Consider the following 25,714-nt stretch of genomic DNA (forward strand, 5'->3'; position numbering starts at 1 on the left):
GCCTGTGATGCTGTTTCAATCAACTTTGAATCTCTAAGCATTGTGCTAAAAGATTCAACCTTGCTCATGTATTTCAATGGCAACACGCAACAGATCTCAGGCGTGTGTGCTCAAGCATGCAAGCCTGGGTTTGCTGAATGACAGATTGCACTGCATCTGTCAGTATACTCCAGTGGCAGGGCCCAGTCTTGCAGCAATCCTCCGGTGTTATCCGAAGGAACTGCCATCCACATCCTCTGCCAAACCTGAACCTGGCCTAGAATCTAAAACCAGATTTCCGTGCTAATTTTAGGCTTGTAGAACAAGAAACAAAGGAGGAGGGAAATATCTTTTGTGATATATTGTTTTGGTTTCATGTTTTTAAATATTTGCACTTGACCACACTCTTTTAAATAATATTTTATTTACTTCCAAGATCAACTATTTTCTAAGTGATTCTCAATGTCGGACACACTTATAAGCAGACCTCATAGATTTTATACGTGTCACAGCTTCATCCTGTTAGGATTCAGCATTCTCACTCATCAGCTATCCAGACCTCAGTACTGAATCCAGTGGTGTTGAATGCAGAGGGTAGGCCAGGTAAGTGGCACTGAATGTAGAAGGTAGACCAGGTAAGTGGCATTGAATGCAGAGGGTAGGCCAGGTAAGTGGCGTTGAATGCAGAGGGTAGGCCAGGTAAGTGGTGTTGAATGCAGAGGGTAGGCCAGGTAAGTAGTGTTGAATGCAGAGGGTAGGCCAGGTAAGTGGCGTTGAATGCAGAGAGTAGGCCAGGTAAGTGGTGTTGAATGCAGAGGGTAGGCCAGGTAAGTGGCGTTGAATGCAAAGGGTAGGCCAGGTAAGTAGTGTTGAATGCAAGAGGGTAGGTCAGGTAAGTGGCATTGAATGCAGAGGGTAGGCCAGGTAAGTGGCGTTAAATGCAGAGGGTAGGCCAGGTAAGTGGCGTTGAATGCAGAGGGTAGGCCAGGTAAGTGGCGTTGAATGCAGAGGGTAGGTCAGGTAAGTGGCGTTGAATGCAGAAGGTAGGCCAGGTAAGTGGCGTTGAATGCAAAGGGTAGGCCAGGTAAGTGGTGTTGAATGCAGAGGGTAGGCCAGGTAAGTGGCATTGAATGCAGAAGGTAGACCAGGTAAGTGGCGTTGAATGCAGAGGGTAGGCCAGGTAAGTGGCGTTGAATGCAGAGGGTAGGCCAGGTAAGTGGTGTTGAATGCAGAGGGTAGGCCAGGTAAGTAGTGTTGAATGCAGAGGGTAGGCCAGGTAAGTGGCGTTGAATGCAGAGGGTAGGCCAGGTAAGTGGCGTTGAATGCAAAGGGTAGGCCAGGTAAGTAGTGTTGAATGCAAGAGGGTAGGTCAGGTAAGTGGCGTTGAACGCAGAGGGTAGGCCAGGTAAGTGGTGTTGAATGCAGAGGGTAGGCCAGGTAAGTGGTGTTGAATGCAGAGGGTAGGCCAGGTAAGTGGTGTTGAATGCAAAGGGTAGGCCAGGTAAGTAGTGTTGAATGCAAAGGGTAGGCCAGGTAAGTGGTGTTGAATGCAGAGGGTAGGCCAGGTAAGTGGCGTTGAATGCAGAGGGTAGGCCAGGTAAGTGGTGTTGAATGCAGAGGGTAGGCCAGGTAAGTGGTGTTGAATGCAGAGGGTAGGCCAGGTAAGTAGTGTTGAATGCAAAGGGTAGGCCAGGTAAGTGGCGTTGAATGCAAAGGGCAGGCCAGGTAAGTGGTGTTGAATGCAGAGGGTAGGCCAGGTAAGTGGTGTTGAATCCAGAGGGTAGGCCAGGTAAATGGTGTTGAATGCAGAAGGTAGGCCAGGTAAGTGCAGGGACTGCAGGTGGTGGTGGTGGTTACATTGTTTAATTAGTCGTAGAAATCAATTAATTCCTCTTTGTTTCTTCATATGGTAAAATATCCCTGAAAAGCCTCATTCAGCAGAATTTCCTTAATTCCCATTATTACTGTAATACTGTTCTACCAGTTTTACCATAAAATATGAGGCCATAAGACCATAAGATATAGGAGCAGAATTAGACTATTTAGCTCATCGAATCTGCTGCACCATTCTATCATGGCTGATTTATTATCCCACTCAACCCCATTCTCCTACCTTCTCCCCGTAACTTTTGGCATCCTAACTAATCAAGAACCTCTCAACCTCCACTTTAAATATCTCCAGTGACTAGGATTCCACAGCTACTTGTGGCAATAAATTGCATGAATTCACCACCCTCTGACTGAAGAAATTCTTCCTCAGCTCTGTTCTAAATGGATGTTTCTCTATTCAGAGGCTATAGGAAATATCCTCTTCACGTCCACTCCACCTAGGCTTTTCAATATACCTCTTATTGCTCTAAACTACAGCGATTAGGGGCCCAGAATAATCAAACGCTCCTCATATGTTAACCCTTTCATTCCAGAATCATTCTCGTGAACCTCCTCTGGAACCTCTCAAAGGCCAGCACATTGATAAGGCACCCAAAACTGATCGCAATATTCCAAATGTGGTCTGACCAATGCCTTATAAAGCCTCAGCATTATATCCTTCCTTTTATATTCTAGTCCTTTTGAAATGATTGCTAACACTGCATTTGCCTTCCTTACCCCTAAATCAACCTGCAAGTTAATCTTTGCAGAATCCTGCATGAGGACTCCCAAGATGCTTTGCATTTCTGATTTTTGAATATTCTCCCCATGTAGAAAATAGTCTGCACCTTTATTCCTTCTACAAAAGTGAATGACTATACTCCCTACACTCTACTCCACCTGCCACTTCTTTGCCCATTCTTCTAATCTGTCTGTCCTTCTACAGACTCCCTGCTTCTTCAAAACTACTTGCCTCTCCACCCATCTTTGTATCATTTGCAAACTTAACAACAAATCATTCAATTCCGTCATCCAAATCATTGACACACAAAACGAAAAGAAGTGGTCCGAGTAATGACCACGGCAAAACACCACTTGTCATCGGCACACAACCAACTGCTTTATTGTGATTATTTGCCTCCTGCCAATCAGTCAATCCTCTATCCATGCTAGCACCTTTCCTGCACTATACCATGGGTTCATATTTTGTTAAGTAGCCTCGTGTGTGGCACCTTGTCAAAGGCCTTTTGAAAATCCAAGTAAATAACATCCACTGGCTCTCCTTTGTCTATCCTGCCTGTTATTTCCTTGAAGAATTCCAACAGATTTGTCAGGCAAAGTTTCCCTTGAAGGAAATCATGATGACTTTGGCCTATTTTATCATGTGTCTCCAAGAATCCTAAAATCTCATCCTTAATAATCGAATGCAACATCTTCCTAACCAGCCCATAATTTTCTTTCTTCTGTCTCCTTTACTTCTGAAAACATAGAGTGATATTTGCAATTTTCCAGTCCTCTGCAACCTATGTTATTTTCCATTTTGTATTAATTGCTTATAAATACAAATCATAACATATGGTAGATGTGAAGATATCACACACATTTTAAATAATACATTCTGTATTATGTCTTTGTTATTTTGTGACAAAATTTACATTCATTCAGAAGTTGTATCTGTAATGCAAAGGAATAAGGAACACATTCCTGAACATGAAACTGGTTGAATCTTAAATTAAGTGCCAGGAATGCTGGAGGACATAATTAATGTGAACACTGACACAAATTAGCAATTCAATTTATCTTTTCTTAAGAAGGAAGTTCAAGAATCCAAGTGGCTGAAGAATGTATTTTTTCCACTGTCACAATATAATATAGTGAGCACACATTAAGCAGTTTCTCTGAAACGTTTCCACTGGTGGAAGTGAACCAATAAAATCTAAGATTTTTTTTCTTGTCCAACAGCCTAGTAAATTTATATTAAAAGAAAAGCCCTATGTAGGGGGAGCAGAGAAAGTTGAGATAGATTAATACAAGATTCAAGCTTTTATATAGCAAGGTTATCATGGTTACCTCAACTCTGGTTGCCGATATCATGTAACCAGCTGTGGGCAACAATTTCAGCTATCATTTCAGAATTGCATATTTACTGTATTTGAATTTTACCACGAGTTCCTTCCACCCTCTCGCTTCACCTCTTTATTTTCCAGGCACAAAATTATCACAGAACGACAATGAATTAACTTTCCTTTAACCTGAATGCATATTTTGAGAATGCAGGTGACTGCAGATTTTTAACAAATGTGTAAGTGAAGGTGCAATTTAAATATATTAGTAGCATGGTAGAATTAGTGAATTACCCAGTGGTCTACACAACAACCTTATTCTTCATCACCTTTCTGCATGCATGCATCATCATCATGTGCTGTATCGTATGATGTTGGCGATCATAGTCTCCATGACCATGATTGGTCTTGACAAATTTTTCTACACAAGTGGTTTGCCTTTGCCTTCCTCTGGGCAGTGGTTTTACAACGCGCGAGGACGTCCACACTCCACCCCACCCCCCAGCTATTATCAATACTCTTCAGAGTCAGTGGTTTCATAACCAGGACTTGTTATACACACCAGCTGCTCATACTACCATCCACCACCTGCCCTCATGGCTTCACGTGACCCTGGTCAGGAGGTTATCAGGGTGATCTGCAGGCTAATGGAGGGAAGGAGCACCTTACACCTCCTTTGGCAGAAACGCATTTGCACACAGCCACCCAGCAGCCTCCTTAGCAGGGAGATTCCGCTCTAAATCTCAAAAAGGGTAATCATGGGCATAAGTCTTGCTTCTAACAGATTTTACTCTTTCCCTGATAGTTATCTCTGTAAACAAACGTTTTCAAAAGACCCAAATTGCAATTAATTGTCAAACTGAAAGAGGCTGAAAAAGAAAGTAGTAGTGAAAAAATCTTAAAAAAGAGACTACCTTGTTACAATTAATACCTTATAACAAGAAGAGAGTTATATATTATATTCCGGCAAAAAATATATATAGTATCACAAACAATTTTCTAACATTAATTATCTTCTACTTTAAAGGAGAATATATATTTAAGAAAACTATAAAATTCTACCTTAGATGTTGTTCCAACAAGTCAATCTGATCATGCAAAACATTAGTCACTTCTGTTTCTTGACTGTAGTAAAATCAAAATGACAAAAAGAACATTTATAACAAAACATGTAATTGACATGCTGGCAGTCGTTTCACAAATTTTAGATTGTCAGTTTCAGGTTTTATTTCCTCAAATATGGTTTCAAATGATTAAACTCCACAGTGTTAAGGTTAAGGTTAAGGTTGTTGGATCTCTCATTTTGGCAATATTAAATCCTAATTACCTCAAAACCCTGATTTAAAAAATCCAAAATTAAGCAATATTTCGGCCCAAAGCCAGATCAGCCTTTTCTGAATAACTAGATCAAAATACTCCTTTGAAAATTGTAGCCAAATTGTGAGCCATTCAAGATTCCCCAAAATCCTTTTAAATACCATTATGCAATAAGCAGAGATGTGTTGGGGGCGGGGGGGGGGGGGGTCACTAGAACTTAAAGCAAGAGCTATGGTCCTGGTTTTTATTACAGGTATTCAAGAATTTCTTTCACACAAAGATTCCGTTTGTAACTCATTAATAAATGTGGAGAATGGGTACTGCATCAGTTCACCTACTAAGTCATTTTGGATGTATCAACAGCAATCCTCCAAAATAAAATTTGATACAGGTCCATCAAGCCAATTCCAATGTTGCAACAGAAACAAAAGATATAAAAATTTAAAAATAAGAAAACTAGACCTAATAAATCAGTCCTGTGAAAACAGACTATCCAATACACCTCATGCAGCTTTAATTAATGAGACAACAATATGCACCCATTTGTGACTGTAAATAAATCAAGCTCCGGTTAATCTTATTCTCAAGAGTGATATACTCACAGCCAAAAATATGGAGACCATTCTGAATGCAGAAACAATTAAATGACAAAAGTGTTCAGTACAGTCAACCAGCTGCTTGTGGTTACATTAGCATATGCCAAAACAAAATGCTGGTAAAACCATAACCAATTGGCCAAGTGCTGAACTTGCATCATATTCTACCTACATAAATTACAGCAAACTGTGAAAGTTTTAATGCATTTACTTTTTTTTAAAAAAAGTATGTTCAATAAAAATATATTCAGAAATGTAGAATAGACAAAGGGATTCTCAGTGATGATATTTTAATAAGACACTTCACAATAAAAATAATAAATATAATTTATAAGCTGGAAGGTTTGGGATAGGCTGAGGTAATTACACAATACATTCAAAAGTCTAACTTGAAAAACAGAAATGGAGTTAGCTTGCTGAGGGTTTTGAAAGAAATGATCAAAATCTGCATAAAGAACAGGAAAAACATAGGAGTAATGTAAAAAAAAAAGGACAAAACACTCACACATGAATTTCACTACTTGTGTTAAAGAATTCCATTAGACACTTTAAATGCATTCAGGGTATCCCAGTATCCCACTTTAAATGCACTCAGGGTATCCCAGTATCCCAAGCCTTGCTCGTTTCTCACTGCTGCCATTAGGTAGAAGGTACAGGTGCCTCAGGATTTGCACCATCAGGTTCAAGAACAGATACTACCCCTCAACCATCAGGCTCTTGAACAAAAGGGGATAACTACACTCATTACATTTCTGGTGTTCCCACAATCAATGGAGTCTACTTAAGGGACGCTAACTTGTTACTTCGTGCCTGTTACTTATTGCGATTTATTTAAGTTTGCATTTGCACAGCTTGGTGTTCATTGATCCTGCTTACAGTTACCGTTCTATAGATATGATCAATATGCTCGCAGGAAAAAAGAATCTCAGTGTTGTATGTGGTGACATTTAAGTACTCTGATAATAAATTTCACTTTGAACTTTGGATTTTTTGAACTTTGTATTCAAAGTATACAAAGTATTCAAAGTATTTGGATAAACAATGTCTAATTAGAAATAGTCAGCATGGCTTCGTGTGTGGTAGGTTGTGTCTAACCAATCTGATATAGAGTGTTACGAGTAAGTTAACCAGGAAAATTGATGAAGCAAGGCAATGGATGTTGTCTACATGGACTTTACCAAAGCATTTGACAATGGGAGTCAGGAAGGCATTAAAGATGAGGTAGTAACTTGGATTAGACATTGGCTTTTGGGAGAAGCCAGAGAGTGATAGTAGATAGTTGCCTCTCTGGATGGAGGTCTGTGACTAGTAGAGTGCTGCAGAGATCAGCGCTGGGTCCGTTATTTGTCACCTACAGTAAATCAAATGATCTGGATGAAAATGTGGTTAACTGGGTCAGCAAATTTGCAGATGACACCAGGATTGGGTTCTAGTAGACAGAGAGGAAGGCTATCAGAGTTTGCAGCGGGATCTGGACCAGCTGGAAAAAAAAAGAAAAAAAAAAAAAATCGGCTGATAAATGAAAGATGGAATTTAATGCAGACAAGTATGAGGTGTTGCACTTCAGCAGGACCAACCAGGGTAGGTCTAACACTGAAGAGTGCAGTGCAACAAAGGGGTCTGGGAATATGGGTCCATAATTCACTGAAAGTGGCAGCAGAGGTAGACAGGGTCATAAATAAAGCTTTTGGCACACTGACCTTCATAAATCAAAGTATTCAGTAGAGGAGATGGGATTTTATGTGGAAGTTGTATAAGGTGTAGGTGAGGTCTAATTTGGAGTATTGCGTAGTTTTGGTCACCTGTCTATAGGAAAGAGGTAAATGAGGTTGAAAGAGTACAGTGAAAACTTACAAGGATGTTGCTGAGACTGGAGGACCTGAATTATAAGGAAAGATTGAATAGGTTACGACTTTATTCCTTGGAATATAGAGGACTGAGGAGAGATTTGATAGAAGTACACAAATTTATGAGTGGTATAGATAGGGTAAATGCAAACAGACTTTTTCCACTGAGGCTGGGTGGTACTACAACCAGCGGACATGGCTTAAGTATGAAAGGTAAAATGTTTAAGGCGAACATGAAGGGAAACTTCTTCAGAGGGTCGTGAGAATGTGGGGTGAGCTGCCAGCACAAGTGGTGTCTAGAGCTCAATTTCAATGTTTAAGAGAATATTACATGAATGGGAGAGGTATGGAGGGCTAAGGTCCAGATACAGGTCGATGGAACTAGGGCGTTTGAATGGTTCAGCATGGGTGAAGTACTCTTCTATGAGTCTAGTCAGGAAGAAAAGAAAAGCTTACAAAAGGTTCAGAAAGCTAGGTAATATTAGAGATCTAGAAGATTATAAGGCTAATAGGAAGGTGCTTAAGAAGGAAATCAGGAGAGCCAGAAGGGGCCATGAGAAGGCCTTGGCGGGCAGGATTAAGGAAAAACCCAAGGCATTCCACAAGTATGTGAAGAGTAAGAGGATAAGACTTGAAAGAATAGGACCTATCAAGTGTGACAGTGGGAAAGTATGTATGGAACCGGAGGAAATAGCAGAGGTACTTACTGAATACTTAACTTCAGTATTCACTATGGAAAAATCGTAGTGATGACTTGCAGCAGACTGAAAAGCTTGAGCATGTACATATTAAGAAAGAGAATGTTCTGGAGCTTTTGGAAAGCATCAAGTTAGGTAAGTTGCCGGGATCAGATGAGATGTACCCCAGGCTACTGTGGGAGGTGAGGGAGGAGATTGCTGAGCCTCTGGTGGATCTTTGCATCATCAATGGGGACAGGAGAGGTTCCGGAGGATTGGAGAGTTGCGGATGTTGTTCCTTTATTCAAGAAAGGGAGTAGAGATAGCCCAGGAAATTACAGACCAGTGAGTCTCACCTCAGTGGTTGGTGAGTTGATGGAGAAGATCCTGACTGGCAGGATTTATGAACATATAGAGAGGTATAATATGATTAGGTATAGTCAGCATGGCTTTGTCAAGGACAGGTCGTGCCTTACGAGCCTGATTGAATTTTTTGAGGATGTGACGGAAGAGCAGTAGATGTAGTGTATATGGATTTCAGCAAGGCATTTGATAAGGTACCCCATGCAAGGCTTATTGAGAAAGTAAGGAGGCATGGGATCAAAGGGGATATCGCTTAGTGGATCCAGAACTGGCTTGCCCACACTAGGCAAAGAGTGGTTGTAGACAGGTCATATTCTGCATGGAGATCGGTCACCAGTGGAGTGCCTGAGGGATCTGTTCTGGGACCCTTACTCTTCGTGATTTTTATAAATGATCTGGATGAGGAAATAGAGGATGGGTTAGTAAGTTTGCTGATGACACAAAGGTTGGAGGTATTGTGGATAGTGTGGAGGTCTGTCAGAGGTTACAGCGAGACATTGATAAGGTGCAAAACTGGGCTGAGAAGTGGCAGATGGAGTTCAACCCAGATAAGTGTGAAGTGGTTCATTTTGGAAGGTCAAATATGATTGCAGAAAATAGTATTAATGGTAAGAGTCTTGGCAGTGTGGAGAATCAGAGGGATCTTGGGGTCCGAGTCCACAGGACACTCAAAGCAGCTGCGCAGGTTGACTCTGTGGTTAAGAAGGCATACGGTGTATTGGCCTTCATCAATTGTGGGATTGAGTTTAAGAGCTGAGAGGTAATGTTGCAGCTATATAGTACCCTGGTCAGATCCCACTTGGAGTACTGTGCTCAGTTCTGTTCACCTCACTACAGGAAGGATGTGGAGACCACACAAAGGGTGCAGAGGAGATTTACAAGGATGTTGCCTGGATTGGGGAGCATGCCTTATGAGAATATGTCAAGTGAACTCGGCCTTTTCTCCTTGGAGCGACAGAGGATGAGAGGTGACCTGATAGAGGTGTATAAGATGATGAGAGGCATTGATCATGTGGATAGTCAGAGGCTTTTTCCCAGGGCTGAAATGGTTGGTACAAGAGGACACAGGTGTAAGGTGCTGGGGAGTAGGTACAGAGGAGATGTCAGGGGTAAGTTTTTTACTCAGAGAGTGGTGAGTGCATGGAATGGGCTGCCGGCAACTGTGGTGGAGGCAGATACGATAGGGTCTTTTAAGAGACTTTTGAATAGGTATGTGGAGCTTAGAAAAATAGAGGGCTACAGGTAAGCCTAGTAATTTCTTAGGTAGGGACATGTTCGGCACAACTTTGTGGGCCGAAGGGCCTGTATTGTGCTGTAAGTTTTCTATGTTTTAACACAGACATCTGCAGCACATTACAGGCTTTTCAACCCACATGTTGTTGCGACCATGTAACCTACTCTAGAAACTGCCTAGAATTTCCCTACCACATAACCCTCTCTTTTTCTAAGTCCCGTGTACCTATCTAAAAGTCTCTTAAAAGACCCTATTGTATCCACCTCCACCACCATCACCAGCAGTGCATTTCATGCACCCGGCACTCTGTGTGAAAAATCTAACCCTGACATCCCCTTTGTTCCTACTTCTAAGCACCTTTAAACTATGCCCCTTGTGTTAGCCATTTCAGCCCTGGGAAAAAACCTCTGGCTAGCCACATAATCAATGCCTCTCATCATCTTATACACTTCTGATCCTCTGTTGCTCAAAGGAGAAAAGGCTAAGCTCACTCAACCTATTCTCATAAGGAATGCTCTCCAATCCATCCTTGTAAATCTCCTCTGCAGTCTTTCCATAGTTTCCACATCCCTCCTGTAGCGAGATGAATAGAACTGAACACAGTACTCCAAGCAGGGTCTAACCAAGGTCTTGTATAACTGTAACATTACCTCACAGTTCTTGAACCCTATCGCATGGTTGATGAATGCCAACACACCATACGCCTTCTTAAAAACACTGTCAACTTGCGCACAGCTTTCAGCGTCCTATGAACATGGACCCTAAGATCTCTCTGATCTTCCACACTGCCAAGAGTCTTACCATTAATATTATATTCTGCCTTCAAATTTGACCTTCCAAAATGAACCACTTCACACTTATCTGCATTGAACTCTATCTGCTATTTCTCAGCCCAGTTCTGCATCTTATTGATGTCCTGCTGTAACCTGATACCCCTACACACTATTCACAACACCCCCAACCTTGGTGTCATCAGCAAATTTACTAACCCATCCTTCTACTTCTTCATCCAGGTCATTTATAAAAATTACAAAGAGAGGTCCCAGAAGAGATCCCTGTGGAACACCACTGGTCACCAACCTCCATGCAGAATATAAACTATCTAAAACCACCCTTTGCCTTCTGTGGGCAAGCCAATTCTGAATCCACAAAGAAAGGTCTCCTTGGATCTCCATGCCTCATTACTTTCTGAAGGCATGCCTCATTACTTTCTGAAGGAGTTTCGCATGGGAAATCTTATCAAATCCAAAAACACTACATCCACTGCTCTACCTTCATCAATGTGTTTTGTTATTTCCTCAAAGAATTCAATCAGGCTCATAATGCACAACCTGCCCTTGACAAAGCCATGCTGACTATCCATAATCAGATTATGTCTTTCCAAATGCTCATAAATCCTGCTTCTAAGGATCTTCTCCAACAACTTGCCCACTGCTGAAGAAAGAATCACTAGTCTATAATTTCCTGGTTATCACTACTCCCTTTCTTGAACAAAGGAACAACTCTCCGATCCTCCGGTATGTCCTCCGTCCCTATCGATGATGCTAAGATCATTGGCAGAGCTCAGCCAAACTCCTCCCTTGCGTCCCACAGTAGCCTGGGGTACATCTCGTCCAGTCCCAGCGACTAATCTAACTTAATGCTTTTCAAAAGCTCCAGCACATCCTCTTTCTTAATGCATATATGCTCAACTGTTTCAGTCCACTGTGAGTCATTCTCACAATTACCAAGGTCCTTGTCCCTGGTGAATACTGAAGCAAAGTATTCATTAAGTACCTCTGCTATCTCCTCCAACTCCATGCACACTCTAGCTCTGGAACATAGTTTGGTTAGTGATTCAGAGCTGGATCTGGGGTGCTTTGTACAATACATTTTTTTAAAAAGCCACTGGGTTCACTGATATAGTACTGTGTAACATGATAAAAATGTGAAAAATTGCATTTGGGTATAACGTAATAATATCAGATAATCTGGAAAATCTGTTAGCTGGCACTATCAAAGTCACAAGAGCACCAAATAATTGGATGTATCTACATCAATGATCTTATTCATTTCATCTTTGCATATTAATTTAGGTTTTTTTCTAAATGCATCACGGCACATCACTTCAGCTGCTCCAGTCAAATTGATTTCTATTCTTCTGCATTCCTTCTGCAATCTGCACCCCATACATCTCCCAAATAGTAATAAGTAATAAGAAAGTCTCATGTTAATCCTAAGGAAACAAAATGGACTTTGTGAATTTGAGGTTTCTGTTGATCATTTACTTTTAAATATATTAATATTTTTGGAGCAATAATTCATTAAGAATACTTAAAAAAATTGTAACTTGTAATTCTTCATTGACTTGATCATACTTACCCAAAACCCCTCTGTGGTAAACACTCAAGTACATCATAACAAAGAGCTAGCTGATCATTTCGCTCACATTTATAGAGACATTCTAGGGCTACTGCCATCAACTGTTGTTGATCAGGAATAATTTTCTGCTGACACTAAAGAGGAATACAAATAAGGAATAAATCAATGAACAGAATAAAATATATTTGAGAATGTGTACCGCATATAACGTCACTAACTTAAAATTTAAAATATCTGGGTGGACAAATCACAAAATTAAAAATTCACCAGAAACTTGTATGCAGGCATGAAATGCAGAATGCAAGACCTACCAACTTCCAAAAGATGAGTAAGATAGAGATTGCATACATTTTCAAAGATTAAAATAATGCCACAGTAAATCTGACATCATGCTGTCTGTGTCAATGCATCCAGTTGTCTCAATAAATATAAACAATATGAATTGGTTATATGACTGCATTAAATTTAATTCATTATATTAACCTGCTACATGGAACCCTATCAGACCTTAAGGATGCACCATGTATAGTGGATTCTGGATTATTGCGACACATCAGCACTAGTACATTTTGGCCTAATAAAGCACCTGTCCCAATTAGCGAAGTTTCATGGAAATAGTTAGAAAGGTATAAAAAAGACAAGTTACAGCTTAACTGGAGAAACAAATAGTGTGTTTAAATTAAATACAGAATATATTAGAACGCTACCAAAGCTAGTACAGTACTGTAAAACTGTATTAGTTCCTGAAAGTTATCAATGGAGGAATTCATTCAGGGATGTGTTCTTTTGTAAATGAACAAAATCAGTGCAGACACCTGCAGCAGATAGTGGACTGCCTTCAAACAGTGCTTTTGATGACTGCATCCTCCAAATTTTCATTTTAATTGTAACATCGATACCTTCAAATTCAATCTCTCACACAATGTCAGCAGGACCAAGGAGCTGATTATTGACTTCAAGAGGAGAAAACCAGAAGTCAATCAGATAGGTCTCATTGGGCTATCAGAGGTGGAGAGGGTGAATGCTGTTAGAGTAAATAGCATCCATCAAGGACCACCACCATCCAGGCCATATTTGCTTCTCACTGCTGCCATCAGGAAGGTAGTACAAGATCTCAGGACCCACGCCTGTTAGGTCAGAAGCTGCTATTACCCCTCAAACATCAGGCTCCTGAACCAGAGGGCATAGCTTCACTCACCCATCACTGAACTGCTATGGGCTCACTTTCAAGGACCTTTGATCTCATGTTCTCAATACTATTGCTTAATTATTTATTTTTAATTTTTTTTTATTTGCACAGTTTGTTGTCTTTTGCACATTGGTTGGTTGTCCATTCTATTGTGTTTCTTATATTTTCTGGAAACACCCGCAAGAAAGTGAATCTCAGGACTGTATGTGGTGACATACGTATACTTTGATAATAAATTTACTTCTAACTTTTTGAACTTTGAATTCTTCGTAGTTCCTAACTTGACGTAGTAAAATAGTTTCATTTTCACTGCCACGTTTGGCATCTCCAAGCTTGAATGCCAGAAACTGCAGTGAGCAAAACAGTTCTGAATTCCAGTTTATTACTCACCAACTACCAATGACAAAATTCACTGCTTTTTGAACACAAACAACTTTATTTAAAAACTGTTCCCTCCAAGCATGGTGAAGTCGTATGGCCATTAGACACGTGCATGAGACTGATGCTAGCTACAAAATATTCGGCAGCAGTCTCTTTCCCCAACTAAGTAGCATAGTGTCCCAAATAAATGAAGGGACTCCCAGCTATTTTCTCAATTTGTTTTTGTTCTTTAAGAGTTGTCACAAATAAGCAGCTTGTCCGATTAACCAATGGCCACTGTATTAGTGATGTGGAAGGTGCATTCTTCTCCACAATTCTCCTCCTCAGCAATATCAAAGAAATCATCTGCCAGACCTTTTACAAAAATGATGGATGCAACTTTTTTTTAAACGTAACATACATAATAGAACTTGTAAGCTGGCTGCTTGATTCTGACATTGGTAAAACAATTTCAAATGGAAGAGGTCTGGTTTAATACTTATGATAATAATTAAATAAAAATGTAATAAACATACATCAGGTTTTGATTGCTGAAATATCTTCAAAGGGTACTTTAAGTCCTCTTTTGCCTCTGTTACTAAATATTCTTTCAGCAATTTGTCTGCAAATCTCGCCTTTTTACTTTCACAACGGTGCAGGAAGGGAACCACCCACTGGTACACGTTTTTTATATACATTTCTTCAGATGACTGCCAAAATATAATTCCACAAAAAAAAAAATCAGCATGCAGCATTAACTATATACAGGTTTCTTTTACAGGGAAAAAAAGAATTTTAACTCAATAATCTGCTGAACAAAGATAACATTGAAAACTAATATAACTTAGTAAAGTGTACAAAATAACACTGTCAGTATGGAATGGCTAGACACTAGATTTTACATGGGTTTCATTCCCATCAGGTTAAGACCAGAAGAAAACAAATCTGCTTAAAAATGATCAAACTTATGTTGCAAATAATGCTAAAATAGTAAAGACTTGAGAACAAATGAAGCACCTGTTCTTCATACACAGCAATTAATGGAAGGACTAAAGAAGAGTTATTATTTTTTAAAAGTTAATTACAAAGAAAACCTCATACAAATTGCAATTGTTTGGTAATTTTGATTATGTTACATCAATTACTGAAATACAATGCTAATAATCTCAGGCTGAATTTATATTTGAACGTCTTACGTTTATCAACAGTTGCCTCAGTTTATCAATGTCATTCATCTGCTGCATGTCCTTCAAAGAAAGAGTTGGATCAGCCCCTGCTTCATACACAAGTGTTTCCAGAGTAATCAGATCATCACAGAGAACCTCTAAACCTGGGATATTCCTTTCCTTGCCAAGTCGTATCAGAGATAGGGCACAATCCACCTAAAAGTATATTAAGAGTGCTGTTAAATGGATCAAAAGTTTTGGCACATGTAGTTCATAATAAATGTTATTTTCAGTTTTCCAATTCTTCTAGTTCTGCCTATATTGTCTGACACACAATCTCTCTCCAATTAAACTTCAATTTTACTATAATGTCTACAATTTAATATTCTAACATTTTTCAAACTCAGTGAGACTACTACCTCAATGAGAATTATAGTGCATTATAACTGCATTTCAGAGACTTGCTTTTTGCCACTTAAACTGATTTCACTTGAGACTCCTCAATGAAACAGAATTTGCAGAAAGGAGCAAGATATAGCAAAAAAAAATAATAAAAATGAATTAAATCTAACACTAGTTAGGAAGGTTAATAAACATAGTTAATGCACAAAAATAAATTACAGAACCAATGTCCTGGCTGTTGCAAGATCTGTTCATATTTGATCCCCTCTTTACAAATGCTAAGTCTAAACAAATTCAAGTAATTATATTAAACTAAGTTATTCATTGCTTCCTTTTACCTTGTAATCTATGTGAAAGTGTTGTACTGTAGATTTTAAATAATCATTGTTTTGAGGTTTAGATCATTCTGTGATCAAATTATTTTGAAGCCGGTGCTGCAAATTGAGATTTGGTGCCACCACGTGGTACTTAAAAGCAGCACAGCTTTTGCTGACCAGGAAAGTGTTGGATAGAAAACTGGTAGACATGTGAAAAAAAGAAAATTGGTCCAATAAATTCTGCACCATTTTCTTATTTGAATACTATTGCAGGCCTCTATCTACCTGTCATTCGGAACATGGGGCTCATATGTTATTGATACAAACAAAGTAATGTTTGTTCACCTGTATTCAAATGAAAGTGAATTTCAAATTTTGCCAAAAAAAAGGAAAGTTGCTCATTTGGAAGCTCAGACTTCAGTTGTGGTTATAATTAAATTTTGTATTATCACAAAGCTGAAGGTGACGTGATGACAGAACATGGAGTATAATTTCCCAGAGATTCACAGTCAATCCAATTTCCTCAACTTCTCCTTCAATTTGTAATCCCAAATTCTTCATCTTTTCCAAAATAATTTTTGATCTTTTTATTTCAGAAACAAATTCCCATGCCATTAACAATCCTAAGTTACTTAGGAAATCAGAAGGAATTCCAACAATATACAATATTTTAGCATGAAAGTAAACACACTAAACACGTTATTGTCCAGCTTCTCACCTGCCTAGAATAACTCTCAATCTCCTCTGCACGTTTCAGATACCATTGAGTGAGTGTATCAATAAAGGGAACAGCAGTTCTATATTTCAACAGTTCAGGCTGCTCTTCATAAAGAAACTCAGCCACATCTTGTGGACTACAACCTATTATCATTCTGCAGGGAAAAAAACAAGCACCAAATATTATCAGAATGAACAGGAAGCTCACACATCCATTGCTATAATATACCTATAGTGAAAGGCAATACTCATTTATCAGCAAAATAGTCATGGTGAAATAACATGTTGAAGCAAGAATTGTTCTGTACTACTAATCAAGCAATAGCACTTTTCCAAAAAGTTTATTAATAGACCAGTGAAAATAATTATTCCAGATCAATTAATTTTAATATATTGCCATTTTGTTTTATGTAGGCTTGATGATTTTTTTTTATTTTAGTTTCACAAGTTTAGTTCTTAATATCAGCATTTACTTTCTTGAAATGTAATAGGCTGGATCATACTGACTCAAACGGAACCACTGACATTCAGTTGTTGAATTAAACACGTCCTAGATTCCCATACATATGCTATGAAACAGAAGTTCATGACTTACTGACAGGTTCAGAATGCCAAAGCTAACACTAGACTCCACAAAGATCCCCCACTATTTAAACTTGGGGTGAAACCTGAAATACCATTAATTTCTTTGGGATTATGATGAACATATTTGGAAGATAATAAGGAAGGTAAGATAACTTTTAATCATTTTACCTCATTTTAATGTGATTAGTTATTTATCAAGCTTAAATATGCCTGAATGTTCATTTAACTTAATGATAGCTTTCAGCCATCCCTACTTTGGCAACTGTCAGAGGATGCCAGTCTCACTACAGAAAGGAACTTTCACTGAGCTACCTGAGGACCACACCAACAGCATCCAGAGTGCTACAGGCCAGCAGAATCAAAAGCTCGGTTTTAGGTGCACGGACATTAGAAAACTAGTAAATAGGAAGATAGTTGAATTATATAGAAAAATAAGATTGAATATAAAACAAAATTGATTACATTAGCTTAAAAATAAAATATAGTGAAATTAATTAAAACCCAAAAAATATTTTAAGATTGTTAATTGAAATATCATTTTCATCATATATTTTAATGCTACACTATACTTTTTGATTACAGTAGCATTTAACAAAATTCTATTTGGATTTATAGAAATATACTGAATGGAAAATATCTCATGGCACAATCTAGTCAGGTTTTGATCAGGTCTTGTAGCAATATATTATTAGATAGGTTGCGAAAAGATTGGAGACTGAGGCACGTTTAGATTTTAAAATAGATGAAAAACAATAATGGTAGAGGAAGACAAAACTATAGAAAGGGAATCCCCAGATTGAGGTCAGTGTATTTGAAGGGCAGCTACCGATATTCGACTTATTAAAACCAAGGATCCCTGGATAACAAGATCTATTGTAGCACTGGGTTTTTGGAGGGTTTGGACATCTGGAGGTTAAGAGACTTTCACTATAAGAATAACATATTTTGCATTCAAAGAATTTAAATTATTGAAACAAATATATGGTATTGCTGAATGATAACCATCCAGAACAATAAAGATTCTTATTTCCTTGACACACATCAAAGTTGCTGGTGAACGCAGCAGGCCAGGCAGCATCTGTAGGAAGAGGTGCAGTCAACATTTCAGGCCGAGACCCTTCGTCAGGACTAACTGAAGGAAGAGTGAGTAAGGGATTTGAAAGTAGGAGGGGGAGGGGGAGATCCAAAATGATAGGAGAAGACAGGAGGGGGAGGGATGGAGCCAAGAGCTGGACAGGTGATAGGCAAAAGGGGATACGAGAGGATCATGGGACAGGAGGTCCGGGAAGAAAGACAAGGGGGGGGGGGAGGACCCAGAGGATGGGCAAGAGGTATATTCAGAGGGACAGAGGGAGAAAAAGGAGAGTGAGAGGAAGAATGTGTGCATAAAAATAAGTAACAGATGGGGTACGAGGGGGAGGTGGGGCATTAGCGGAAGTTAGAGAAGTCGATGTTCATGCCATCAGGTTGGAGGCTACCCAGACGGAATATAAGGTGTTGTTCCTCCAACCTGAGTGTGGCTTCATCTTTACAGTAGAGGAGGCCGTGGATGGACATGTCAGTATGGGAATGGGATGTGGAATTAAAATGTGTGGCCACTGGGAGATCCTGCTTTCTCTGGCAGACAGAGCGTAGATGTTCAGCCAAGTGGTCTCCCAGTCTGCGTCGGGTCTCGCCAATATATAAAAGGCCACATCGGGAGCACTGGATGCAGTACATCACCCCAGTCGACTCACAGGTGAAGTGTTGCCTCACCTGGAAGGACTGTTTGGGGCCCTGAATGGTGGTAAGGGAGGAAGTGTAAGGGCATGTGTAGCACTTGTTCTGCTTACACGGATAAGTGCCAGGAGGGAGATCAGTTTCTTTTTGGATTCCAGACCTAATCAGTTCCCCTCTACCACCACTCTGCTCCATCTAGCAGAATTAGTCCTTACTCTTAATAATTTCTCCTTTGGCTCCTCCCACTTCCTCCAAACTAAAGGTGTAGCTATGGGCACCCATATGGGTCCTAGCTATGCCTGCCTTTTTGTTGGGTTTGTGGAACAATCTATATTCCATGAACCGCCACCTCCAACGGGATCCCACCACTAAGCACATCTTTTCCTCCCCCCTCTCTCTGCATTCCGCAGGGATTGCTCCCTACGCAACTCCCTTGTCCATTCGTCCCCCCCATCCCTCCCCACTGATCTCCCTCCTGGCACTTATCCGTGTAAGCAGAACAAGTGCTACACATGCCCTTACACTTTGATGTGTGTTGCTTGAATTTCCAGCATCTGCAGAATTCCTGTTGTTTTTGTTTTTATATCCTTGAAGCAGACTAACACATTGAAACAAATATGTTACTATATAGCCATAGTAGTGCAATCACTCAAGTTGATTCTGTCACTATATATTGAATACATGTATGACAAAAAATGCAAAATCCTAAAGGACAGTATTGGCAGAGATTAGTTTAAGTAATGTAAATCATAGACATGAAACAAAATATTGAATATTTTCAATCAGAGTTCCCAATTCCAAATATCAAAACATTAACTCTTTGATACTGTGTTACCTATTTATCTATTGTGCAGTAAAACAATGGTGTTGACATTCTATTAGATTTGTTTCCACAGGTGATGTAGTCAAAGTAAAAATATACTTGGTTCTTTTCCAAGACCATTCAACCAAGCCACACAACTGAAATAAAAAGTTGACTTGGGGTGCATGTGCCTGGGCATTATTTCACCCCTTCCTTCTCCCAAGGCAATCTCCGATACAGCAGTTGACTCCACACAAATCAATGGATTGAAAGCCTTAAGGAATGCAATGAGTGGCCGAGCACTAAAATTAATAAAGACCAATTTCTACCGCAGTAAGTCATAATGGATTTTTACAGTAAATATCAGTCATTTTGTTAGAATTGTTTAAAAGTTAAGCCCTTCATCAGACTGCAAACTTAAATCAGAGTTGCAAATTTAGTATTTTTGTCCCTCATACACTTCCAATGCATTCAGCTTTGTCAGAAATCTTTTTGACATCAAGGACATTAACACTGTTATGCATGTCGTTTCCTTCTAAAATAGTAAAAGTTGTTACTGGTCTTAATGACTACCTTTTACTTATGATGATTTGATCAAACTGTGCATTTCCCCTAAAATCTCACACAGAATCTAAACTATTCGTGAACTTTCTACCTTCTACCCCCTTTAAGATCCATAATTCATTAGTGCATCTAAGACTGTTTATGACAAACTTGTTAAACACAGCAAAGAGATTAATAGAATTAAATAATAAATTATATCATTTTACCTTATGTTTGGTTCCTCACACCAGTCTAGATCTTGATGTCTTTGTTCATTCCATGGCAATGCCACCAAGTCATTACAGTCATCAACAAATCTGAAAAGAAGTGGAATGCAAAATCCATTATTTCAGCAAGAGTAAGAAAATGCACTTTTGAATAAGTTTTCTTGAATCACAAATTCAAAATTTATCACCAAGTATAATTTATTTTCAAGTTGCTTTTCACTATTAACTTAAGAAACTTAAAACACATTTTACACATTTACCAAAAATAAATGTTTCTTCAGTAAATAAAATAGGTGGCATTTAAAATTAGTTAAACTACAGTAAAGTTGGATAACAATACTGAAACTTGTGTGATAATGATGAACCTCAAGGTTGTATATAGTACATACTTCGATAATAAATTTACTTTGAACTTTGATAATGTGAATGGTTGCCTTGATAAACATTCACAGAAGCTGGACAAATCCAAACCAGCAATGTCTACTCTATCATCAGCAACGAGAAGGAAGTGGCATTCTATTATATTACAGCATCCAATAACCTATTCAATACCCAGCCAGAGCCACTTGGCACTGTGGCCCTTGAATTCAAGGGCTTAAAGTAACTGGCCTTGCTATTAAGATTGAATTTGACCAAGTGTAGCATCAAGACCTCCTGGTAAAACAGGGCTCATAGTGGATGGAGCCATACTGAGCACAAAGGAAGATGACTATGTTTAGCTGATGTCAATAATCCAAATCCCAGAACATAACTGAAGGAGCTCCTCGAGGCAGTGTTCTGAGCCCGACAATCTTCAGCTGCTTAAAATGAATTCCCATCCACATTATGAGCAGAAATGGCATGTTTGCTCATGTATTCTCAAGTTCAACTCTATTCACAACTCCCCAGCAAATGAACCACTCTGTGCTGCATGCAATAAGGCTTGGACAATGTTCAGGCAAGGACTAGTAATTGAAACGTAACATTTCTGCCACAAAAATTTCCATGCAATGTTCATCTCCAAAAAGACAGAATCTGAATCCTACTCTTTAATGACAAAGCGATGACCAAGTATTCAATTATTCACCAACTTGGAGAAGCAGGGATGAGGGTCACCATTGCCAAAACACTTAACTGGACAAGCCATGTAAGTACTGTGGCTACAGGAGCACTTCTGAGGCTAGGAGTCACCCTAAACAATCACATTCTTCACCACCGTTGCACAGAAAAAGCAGTGTACACCATCTACAAAATGCTCTGCATTTAATTGTCCAGGCTAGTCTAGCTGGATCTTCCAAACACATCGTCTCTATCATCAAGGAAAAAGGGCGGCTGGTGCATGGGAACGCAATTACAAGCAGATTCTCTTCCAAGTATCACACCATCCTTACCTAGAAATACAGTACATTGCTAGACTTTCAGGTATAAATCTTGGAACATTCTATCCAACAGTATTACTGGAATACTTTTGCCAATAGGACTCCAGTGGCCGCTCACCCCCACCATCTCATGGGCAATTAGGAATGGATAATAAATGCTGGCTTTGCTGGCTATAACGGAGATCTGCCCCACCCTTCAAAAACACAGGCATCAATTGTATTATCCAGTGAAGTAACAATGTACCACATGTAGGACAGAATATATACATGAAAGAAACTTTAAGAAGATACAACGGAATACTGGGGGGGATTCTGTGAAAGCATGAATTGGTTTCTCCAGTTGGCAAATTTCACAGAGAACTTTTTTCTTGCACTTACATTTGCACAAAACCAAAGAAAGAAAAGCAGAATATTAAGGAGGCATACAGTAAAACAAATAGATGAAAAGGAACTCACAGAAAATGCTGGAGAAACTCAGGAGGTCAGACAGCATCTATGGAAAGGATGCCGTTTCCTCCTTTCCACAGATGCTGCCTGACCTGTTGAGTCACTGCAGCATTCTGTGTGTATTGTTCTGGAGTTCTAGCATCAACAGAAACCAGTGTTTGGGTAAGGAGGAATGCAAGAATTTGTAAGGAAGACTTGTTGCATCTGTCATACAATCCTCTGCAATCATGCTGGATTCAGTACATTTATATTAGATGCATTTTCAATTGCAGTACCAATTAAAGATCAAAGTATTTGGCTTGTTTGCAGACACTCGAAAGGGACAAATCAGCTTTCCATTTCCAGGCAAATAGAAATGTTGACAATTTTTACTATTTTTGAACAGGCCTTGTGAAATGAGAGTAATTGATTTTATACATTAACTACAGACTAATTAATATCATGTGAGAAAAAGCAGTTTGGGAAATCACTTCTAATAATACAGCCATTACAATTGAACTATCTTCAAAACATTTTCATTAACACAAAATGAGACATAAAATTAATTTAAAATTTATAAAACAGATGCATCAACCATTTTATTGGTAAAGGCAATTGTAATATGTTATCTTTTACCAATCATTTTTCAACACTCAAACAAAAATATGTTGATACATTGCCAGTCTCATCAGAAAACAATGGAATATGATCAGTGATTGTATGTGTCCAGACTTAGCATAATAAATATACTGGAGCTGCTAATAGTTAGTAAATGGTTATAAATTATTATTCATTACATTTCTAGTTACATTATTTCTTCATTAGAGACATAACAATATACAATGATGCTTTCAACATTAACGTCAAAAGAGAAATAAAAATTAAAATAAAACTACTATGATTATTCATATAAAACAAATGAATGTAAAAAACGCAAGGGATTCTTTTGAAGGCTACAGGTGTTTACACTCAGTGGCCATTTCATTAGGTATACAACTGGAACCTGGTGTGGCTATCTGCTGCTGTCGCCCATCCATTTCAAGGTTCAACATGTTGTGCATTCAGAAATGCTCTTCTGTCATAATGCATGGTTATTTGAGCTTCTGACACCTTCCTGTTAGCTTGAACCAGTCTGAACATTCTCCTCTGACCTCTCTCATTAACAAGATGAATTCACCCACAGAACTGCAACTCACTGGATGCATTTGCTTTTCATGCCATTCTCTGTAAATTCTAGAGACTGTTGTGCTTGAAAATTCAAGGAGATGACCTATTCTTGAGATACTCAAACCTCCTCATCTGGTCGAAGTCACTTAGTTCATTCTCTTTTCCATTCTGATGCTTGGTCTGAGCAACAACAGAACCTCTTCACTATATCTGCATCCATTTATGCATTGAGTTGCTTCCACATGATTTGCTGATTAGATATATGCATTAATGAGGTGTACCGGTGATCCTAATAAAGTGGCCACTGAGTATACTACATAGATCCATCAAATCATATTATACAATTCAAGTCTATAAACATAGATTTTAAACTAATAACTGCCAGTATAAGCTGCTTTAGAAGACAGAATAAATATAATTCAAGACTTTCTATTTAACTGAAATTTTAGTTTCAATCATGAATTAATATTATATAGTAATACACAGCTCTTTGTATTGCTGAATGGTCTACAGAAGTATTTAATAACCAATTTCAGAAAGTCACTTACACAGCTGAAAATGCTTGCATGCTAAGATTTCCATTTCATTTACGAAGCTTGTTTTTAGCACTACTACAAAAATGTTAAGGTTTTTTTCCTGGATGTTATAATAGAATTTTCAGGCTAAAGGAAACAAATTTGAAGGTGCATCTACAGTCATAATTACTTTAAGCTGGGGTCTGATCAGCCCTGGCTGGGTCACCTGAAGGAGGCTGTATGATGTTGAAAGACCCGAAAAACTCGATGATTCCAGGAACATCACTGAAGATGTATCCAGCAGCATCAGTAGATGTATGTACACAGCTTACAATAAGGAAAATTGAGAAGAAAATCGACAGTTTTTTTTTCTTCTCTTCACTATTTATGTCTTTCATTATCATACAAGATTATCTGTGCTCAAAACAGATGAAGAATTTTTTTTTAGGTAAAGCTACAATAGCACAAAAAACATTAGAGAGAAATCCAAAATGGCGACGCGTTCACACTTCATCTCCGGATGTAATAGTTCATTCATGTCCTATACGTCTTTGTTATGATCGGAAAATGCTGCCTGCTGTTAAACATACTGTGCACAGTGATTCCAACTTGCTAGTGAACTGTTGGAGCTCCACAGCTTGGGTTTCTCGGGATGCCATTGATGCCGTAGGAAGAAGTGCACAAGGAAACAAAAAAAGGGAAAAATGCACTGGAATCCGGGAATGACTTTCCCCTTCAGGCCACCTCTCCCTTTGTTCTTTCTGGCAAACGTCCACTCACTTGAAAATAAACTGGACTACCTGCGCTTGAGATTGAACCAGCAAAAGAAAAACATCGGCACACTCATTCACGAGGAAATCTGCAGATGCTGGAATTTCAAGCAACACACATAACAATTGCTGGTGAACACAGCAGGCCAGGCAGCATCTATAGGAAGAGGTACAGTCGACGTTTCAGGCCGAGACCCTTCGTCAAGACTAACTGAAAGAGATAGTAAGAGATTTGAAATCTCTTACTATCTCTTCTTTCCATTATGTGTGTTGCACACTCATTCTCACAGAATCACGGCTTCAAGAATCCATACCAGACATGGCCATCCAGCTGGAGGGTTTCAGCTCATTTTGGGCTGACAGGAATCCAGCTGTGACTATATCCATATTTACATAAATATGAACTAGTGTATCGAGGCTTTAGCAGTGGTATCCCATTGTTCACTGATGATTGAGTTTATTTTTATGAAGTGCAGACTATTTTATATACCAAAGGAGTTCAATACAGTAGTATATCCCCTCTCCTCTGCTAGTGTCAGCGAGATACTGCGTGAGCTCTACAGCACCATCAGTGACTTCCAAAGCAAACACCCAATGGTATCTTCATTATCACAGGTGATTTTAACCATGTGAACCTAAAGACAATCCTGCCTAAGTTCCACCAGCAGTTGATTTTGCTACCAGAGGTGAAAGCACTAGACCTAAGCACTAACATACCATGTTGCCTAAAAAGCAGTCCCTCAACCTCACATTGGTCCCTCAGATCAGAATGTTAATTCCAGCATACAAACCAGTGATCAAATGGGTCAAACCAGTTCTTAAGGTAGTGAAAGCCTGGCCTGAGGGTGCAATCTCTGCACAGCAGAACTGGAGAACGTCCAGGGAGGCTGCTACCCAATGCAAACATGTTAACATCGAGGAATACGTGATTTCTATGACCAGCAACGTAGAAGTGTACTGAGGATGTTGTCATCATGAAATACATCCAGGTGGGGGCAAATTAGAAGCCATAGTTTACTACAGAGGTCCGTGCCAGGCTGCTGGATTGTGATGCTGCTTTCAAATCAGAGATGCGACAGTTCCCATGGAAGCAAGAGCTGTTTTGTCCCGCTCCATCAGGAAGGCAAAATGGGAGCATTCTCAAA

The 25,714-nt window shown here is 39.1% G+C and overlaps 1 protein-coding gene across 3 annotated transcripts in view; it reads right to left on the bottom strand.

Annotated features, from left to right (window-relative positions):
* Positions 1–25,714, bottom strand: part of nbas (NBAS subunit of NRZ tethering complex) — a 304,149-nt gene that overhangs the window by 193,631 nt on the left and 84,804 nt on the right. For all 3 annotated transcript variants that reach the window (XR_011885018.1, XM_072251277.1, XM_072251278.1), the window contains 6 exons: positions 20,334–20,423; positions 16,459–16,612; positions 15,052–15,237; positions 14,392–14,565; positions 12,307–12,440; positions 4,974–5,036 (listed from right to left, as the gene is read on the bottom strand). Coding sequence is in view for 2 of the 3 variants with exons in the window: in XM_072251277.1 (XP_072107378.1) it covers positions 4,974–5,036; positions 12,307–12,440; positions 14,392–14,565; positions 15,052–15,237; positions 16,459–16,612; positions 20,334–20,423 (801 nt within the window). In the remaining variant the exon portion in view is untranslated. The remainder of the gene's footprint in view (positions 1–4,973; positions 5,037–12,306; positions 12,441–14,391; positions 14,566–15,051; positions 15,238–16,458; positions 16,613–20,333; positions 20,424–25,714) is intronic.

This window comes from Mobula birostris, chromosome 2 (genome assembly GCF_030028105.1).
Source record: "Mobula birostris isolate sMobBir1 chromosome 2, sMobBir1.hap1, whole genome shotgun sequence".
Classification (NCBI taxonomy): Eukaryota; Metazoa; Chordata; class Chondrichthyes; order Myliobatiformes; family Myliobatidae; genus Mobula; species Mobula birostris.